This window comes from Acanthochromis polyacanthus, chromosome 12 (assembly GCF_021347895.1).
Source record: "Acanthochromis polyacanthus isolate Apoly-LR-REF ecotype Palm Island chromosome 12, KAUST_Apoly_ChrSc, whole genome shotgun sequence".
Lineage (NCBI taxonomy): Eukaryota > Metazoa > Chordata > Actinopteri > Pomacentridae > Acanthochromis > Acanthochromis polyacanthus.
In genome coordinates, this window is record NC_067124.1 from 34,613,868 (window position 1) to 34,620,779 (window position 6,912).

The 6,912-nt window shown below is 40.2% G+C and overlaps 1 protein-coding gene across 2 annotated transcripts; it reads left to right on the forward strand.

Annotated features, from left to right (window-relative positions):
• The first annotated feature begins 91 nt into the window (after positions 1–91).
• Positions 92–4,411, forward strand: LOC110960921 (uncharacterized). Of its 2 annotated transcripts, XR_007945440.1 has the most exons (4): positions 96–400; positions 1,319–1,618; positions 3,746–3,929; positions 4,040–4,411. XR_007945440.1 is itself a non-coding variant. In XM_022208335.2 (3 exons), exons 2-3 carry the CDS (start codon positions 311–313, stop codon positions 1,841–1,843), a joined length of 615 nt encoding a protein of 204 aa, XP_022064027.1. In that variant the 5' UTR covers positions 92–205; positions 306–310; the 3' UTR covers positions 1,844–2,414. The 2 variants fall into 2 exon arrangements, 1 of the variants encoding a protein (XP_022064027.1); XM_022208335.2 differs by lacking the exons at positions 3,746–3,929; positions 4,040–4,411 and having other exon boundaries at positions 92–205; positions 306–400; positions 1,319–2,414.
• Positions 4,412–6,912: the final 2,501 nt, after the last annotated feature.

Consider the following 6,912-nt stretch of genomic DNA (forward strand, 5'->3'; position numbering starts at 1 on the left):
TCTATGCCCATGCTTACTGGTCAACATTTGTGGAATTCATAAATTAAAGTTATTGTTTTGCTCTCAGAGTCGCAGTAAACGCATCTTTTGGCGCCTGCGCACTATCCAAATCCGGAGTTGTCACGTGTCCAAACAAACGTTGCTGCTCAAAGTTTGTTCCGGTGTTTCCTCCGTGTCTATCCATGAAACAGCTGCAGATGTTCAGGTACATGATGCAGGTTTACTTATTAATAAACTAAACATTAATTATAAGTGAGTACTTTTTTGTGTTGCTATTGTAAACGATTCTGTTGAGTCGTCTGCAGGATCAATGGCGTCCAGTGTCACCGAGTGGATCACATCGGGTTTCAACATCATTCTGTCTGCCACTGCTCTGTTCTCTTCTTATAAACTCTTTAAGGTGGGTAGAACTCACGATTACGCCAAAGCACATGTTTTAGTCGCGCTTTTATATCAACACAGAATGTTGGTATAAATACGAGTATTTTCTTGTTTTTTTCCCTTCATAAATCAAGGTTGACTTGATATCTTTATTTTGAAACTGTCGTTTGGTCAAAACAGACCATTTAAATTCGCACCTAATTAGCTTTTAGAAGCTGTAATGAGCGTTTTGTTTTGTTTTTTTGTCAAAAAACAAAATAATCTTACAAAAATAAATCTGAGGATTAATCAACAATGAAAATATGATGCAGTTAACCCTCAAACGATTCATCAAACCTTGATTTTTAGTGCATTTTTTAATACGGTAAGTTTCTTCTAGTTGGAAATTATATAAACAAGTGGCAAAAGACAGTAAGACATTGTGTTAGAAATGTTAATGATCAATTTTAAATATCTCTGTGTATATTTTTTTTTATTTAGATCAAAAGTGCAATGTCTGAAATTATTTAGATCCCCTGATATTGGTCAAATATTTCTGAGACAATGCTGCTTCTATACCATTCCAGATGTTCCTAGTAATTTGCACCATGTTGTAGAGTGCTTTAATGAAAGAAAGGAGAAGCATTCATCAGGATACGCATCCCCACAGTCAGACGTGATGGTGGGAATGTGATGCTTTGGGGTTGTTTTTTCTGAGGAACACAATAAATAATGTTGGTCAATTTTTACAAAAAAAGTAAATAAATGAAATTACCATCTCTAGCATAATGTCTTATTTTTATCACTTGTTTACGTAATTTGCAGCCAGATGAAACCTCTGTGAAATATAAATTCACCATAAATCAACATGTGGCATGGGCTTGAGCAATTTCAGGCTTTAGTGTAACTTCCTAATTTGTAATTCAGTCTCTGCATCCCTCTTTTTCTCTTTCTGCAGAACCACAGGGGTCCTTCAGTCGGCCTCTTCCTGCTCGGCCTCTCTGCAGCTCTTTGCCTCTTTCCTTCCTCCGGTTCAAACCTCAGCTCCTTCCAGAGAGAAGCCGTGTGGGCCGGAGAGCTCCTGGCTCCGGCGCTGGTCTCCTTCGACTTCTTGTGGCTCAGCCAAGACCACAACACGGCTCACATCCTGCTGTGTGGCTCCTGCCTGCTGCTCGGCCTCTCCGATTGGCTCTCAGCGGACTCCCTGACCGCCATGACTCGCTGCCTCGGCCTGTCGTCTCTGTCCTGCAGCCTGACGGTGTGTCTGTTTGCCGGTAACGCTTTAGGGGCTTTGGGCGGCGTGGCCCTCAGCCTGCCTTTATTCGTTGCCCCGGCGAACTCTTTAGCTCCGCTCGTTTCTGCAGCTGCCAGGGAAGGACTGATGGAGTGGATTTTAAAAGGCTCGCTGTCAATAGGCTGCTGGGCCTCAACGCAGGCTCTGGGGAAATATCTGTTGGATGTGAATGAGCGATACGACATTTAACCAAGTGACAAATGCAGAAGTTTAGTGTGCCGATTAACCCAAAATATAAGCTGGTTTCACTTTAGATGGCAGCTGTGTTACATGGATTGGACATGTGGCTGCTGACAACAAGACAAAAAGTGGATCTGGAGGCATCTGAGTGGAAGATGTTCAGATCTGGAGGGATGAGGATCAGGAATAAGCTGAGGCTGGACAGTTTATGTGCCAATGAGATATGCTAAATGTTTTGGGAGTGGTAAAAATGGAGCTGCTGACGATTAGCTGGTTTCACAAATGTCAAGAATTCAGTTGAATTAAATGTGTTTTATGAGTTTTAAACAGATGATCTGACAAACAAAGAAAATTGTTTGATGTTTAAGAAAGTTTAATCTCTGAGAAATGGTGATTTCCATTCCATTTCCTGACATTTAATAAGCTAAATAACTAATCTAACAAATATCTGATGGATAGGTTGTGCCACACCAGTTTGGAGCTAACGGAGAAAATACTGACATTGTAACATTTCTGCAATATTAGGAATACAGGAATTTTCACTGGATGACTTGAATAAAACTATTGGGAGAGAATTTATTTATTTATTTATTTATTTAGAGAATTTATTGGGGTGATTTTATTAAGGAGTGCATCTGCATTGGAAATTTACAAAAAAAAAAAGATTTTCAAAAGGCTTGAAATAAATGTTTGGAAGCTTTCTCATATGATCTAACACTCGCAGAGACAAAAATATTTTCTTATGGATGACAGTAAGATCTGGGGCCTGTTTCACGAAGCAGGTTCAAGAAACTCTGAGTTTCATCTTCAACTTTGAGTTGATCTACTCTGAGATAGAAAACTGAGTTTTCGGTTTCACAACGGCTGATTTGAGTTGGTTTAATTAACTCGGAGTAGTTTCACCAGGAGTGAAGCGCGTGCACCACAACTATAAAAAGACAGCATTAGTGGAGCCCCGATTCGACGAGTCACTATTGCAACAGGGAAGCGGAGAGCGACGTTTCTTACGCCACTTGAACTGGATATTTTAATGCGGTCATATGGCGACTTCGAACACGTTTTTTCGAAAGAAGTGCCACACCGCTGCAGCTGCAAAAGAGAGGGAGACGGCGTGGGAGAACATTGCTGCCCGGGTCAATGCGTAAGTTTAAATGTAGTCCTTTGAAATCACAATAATATTACAGGGTAAACTGTTTGAGTGGTAGGGTTATTTAGGTGCAATCCCGTGGGGGGAGAAGCGCACGTGTCTGCAGCTGAAGATGAAATACAAAAACATTGTTCAAAGAGGTAAGCCCTCGGCATTATATCATGGAGAAAATTCGTTTTGATCATGTTTTACATTGTAAAGTAGCCTAAATATTAGGTACATGGCTGTTTGACTGCAGTTTTATCCACATATAGCCTAAATGTCTTCATCCAGATCATGTTCTGTTAAATAATTAGGCCTATTTAAACTAACACAGACTTCTGCTCAGCCAACAGAAAGAGAGCAGATGCCCGTAAAACGGGTGGTGGCCCTGCACCGCCACCTCTAACGGAGGCAGAGGAGTTGGCCCTAAGCCAGAATTTTGGAAGGCCAGTGGCTCAGGGAATCCCTGGAGGGAGGTTGTCTTCTGAGACCACACCTCAAGGTGTGTGTGTGTGATTGTGGGGACCAAATGTCCTCACAACTGTAGGAAATCCGAAAACTATGCCACTTGTGGGGACATCTTTTGTCCCTCGCATGTTTAAAAAGTGTTTTCTTGGCCATGTTGTTGTTGTTACTGAAAAAAGTAAACGTGCAAAAACGTTTCTTTTGGGTTAGGGGTTAGATGTGAATGGGAGTCAATGGTAAGTCCCCACAAAGATAGAAAAACATAGTGTGTGAGATATTCATACAAATATTTTTGTCTTTTTCATTTGACCCAACAGATTCTAATGGTGCTATCTGCCTGGTGGGGCCTCTTCACACCACAACAGACCTTGTAACTGTAAGTAGGGAATACTCCAAAGATTTTGCCAAAGGATAATTTAAGTATATTGAAGCCTATCACTCATCTAGGATGAAACCATGTCTGCTGCCTTTACAGAGGTTGAGCCAGAAAGGCATACAGAGGTATGCTACTGATAGCTCTCTTCCCATTCATATTTCTTTACATTCTGGTGGAATATAGTGTGACATTTAGCCTACACTGAAGTATTGCACATTCTCATCCTTTTTAACAGAGCATGGCTGGAAAGCAGCAGGATGGTTCCTCAACTTCCACTGCACAGACTGACACAGTGAGATGGATGTTCAGTAAACACCAGAGGTTCATTCTGTGGAATTCATGTGCAACTGTATAATTTAATGTCCTGTGTATTCCCAGTTATTAGTAAAACAAATGTACAAAATCCACTTACTGAGAAAAATACAAAAACCGGATAAAGAAATGCAGTACTTGGACCGCCAGATTAAGAAGGCAGATCTGGATATTGAACTACTGGAGCACAAGTTAGAGGTGGGTGATGGTCACAGGTGAATTATGTTAACTACTGGAACATGAACTAAACTCGCTCTTTTATTTGTAGGAAATAAAGAAGACCAAATGAAATGTATATCATGTGTTTATTTCCCGTGGTGATGATGATCATGGCTTAAACTCCAAAGTGGTGATTGCATATGGTGTCTCTGACTGCTCTGCTGTCTTGCGGAGCTGGCAGGTGGATGGGGGTCATCATCTGGGTTTTAGTTTGTAGGGCAGGGTGTTACTCTCTAATAGTGGCAATATTATGAAGAACAACACATGCCACTGTAATATCACAGGCCCTCTCTGGTGTCACCCTGAGGTGATGTAGGCTCTGGAAACGGGCTTTCAGCAGGCCTATGGTCATCTCCACCCGGGCTCTGGTCCTGCAGTGAGCCCGATTGAAGTTCTGTTGGGGGTCAGGGTATGAGGTCATCAGCCTGGGTTGGCATGGTAACCCCTGTCACCCAGCAGAAGGCCATCAAACTCTCCTGTAATGTATAGTGGATACATTAGAGAATATTAAAGGAGGGAGACAAGAGAATTCTATTGTGAAAATCTTTAGGCTGCTGACCACATTGCAGTCTGTTGCTCAGGTTAGACTCTCGAAAAATCCTTCAGTTGTGAACAGAGCCAGGCCACTTGGCCTCCACATTAGAAATGATGTATGTAGCGTCACATATGATCTGTACAGTGCAGAGAATGACAGATGTTGAACTATGATGCAGTCTTTAACATTTAGAAACAGTAGTCAGTCTACCTGTAGCCTACCTGCACATTTATGCTGTGAATGGACTTCCTGTTCATTCTGTGATGGGGATGTGTGTGCATCTATGCAGCCAATCACACTGGGAAATCCTAAATGAAATTAAAATGACTAATCCCAGTCTGAGGTTGCAGCACAATGTCATTAACAGAATATGATTTAAAATGAATTTAACAGCTCTCTACATTGTTCACCTGCAATCCTGTGGAACTCTTCCTTGATGGTTCTCAGAGGTTTGTGCCCAGGGAAAACGACAAACATCAGTAGAAGTTGTTTCAGGGCCAGGCACGCTTTTCTGACCGCCCTGCAAACAGTGGCCTTACTGCAGTGCTCTGCATCACCGATGTTGTATAAAAAAAAAACTCCAATTCGTAAAGAAGAGCCACTTGATCCCAGGTGTGGCTCATCAGCTAACGACTCTCAGCTCCAGAAGACATGAACACCAGTCCAGGTGGAGGGTCGTCACAATATATCAAGCTGCAAAGTTGCATGACATGTTTGAGCTAAGAAGAGGTTTTTTTGTGTTGTTTTAATTCTTTAGCATTTTTTAAACAATTTTTACTGATTGATACAATTCCCATGTGCCAACATATGCACAATGTTATTCTTTTTTTCAAAAAACAATTTCCTTTAAAAAAAATGAAATAAACAGAAACACAAACTTTTTCAAGAACATTAAGGAGTGACCATTACATTGTCTTTACATCTGCAGACTCAAAATGAAATTGGGCTTTTTACTTTTTATATATGCAATCCATTTTCCCCAATATGCTACAAACCACTCTCATTTTTTATTTATGAACCCTGTCATCTCTTCCATTTAATAAATCTCCAGTGTTATGTCCCACCTACTGACATGGTTGGAATATCCTGTGATTCCCATTTCTTAGTTATAGATTTCTTACTTGCAACCAACAAAACACTTAATATTTATCTTTTTTCATCCATTCTTGTGGTAAACATCCAAAATAAACAGCTTTTTATTCCAAAAGGAATGATTGATTTAAAAATATCTTGCAGTGCTCCATGAACATCCTTCCAATAATGTCTAATAAGTGGACAGTTCCATAAGATATGAAAATGGTTTGGTCTCCACACTTTCTCCAAGAGATAGGAGTTCCATCAGTGTGTTTTTGATATGGAGTGATAAAGTATCTTATCAAGGTTTCCCATCCATATTCCTTCCATCTCTGTGAGTCCGTGCATTTCCATATTGCAGTCCATTCTTTCTCCCACATTGTCAGTGGGATGACAGTTATGATTCGTCAGACATTTTTACGAAATTGAAATTGGACTCTTATTAGTTTTCCCATCACAACTTTCATATATAAAACCACCAACATGGTTTTATCTATGAAAGTTTATGGACAGAATACAAAACATTCTAAATATGTTCATGAGCAAAGCAGTAAAAATGTGGAAAACTTGGGAAATCAAGTCATATTGTAATTTACAACTAGAATTTCCAAACATTTAAGAAACAATACTAGAAGAAATGTCTCGAAGAAAGGGTTGATGTACTAATAAAGTGACCTTCGTGTATCATAAATGACAAAGTTCCACAGTATAATTGTCTTTCCACTGCAGGAACTTGAGACTTGGTGTAAACGTTTATAGGAACATCCCGTAGTTGGCCCATTTTAGCCTTTCTGTTTCCATTGCAGTGAAAATCCAACAGCTTTGAACATGACAGTAACTCAAAGTGAGGCAAAACAACAAAAACCTTTATGTACTGGATGTAACTGGTGTTGATGTTAGAGAGGAGAAGACTGAGACTTGATGAATACACTGAGAGGCAAAAAAGAGCTTCAAGATGCTTATAGCAT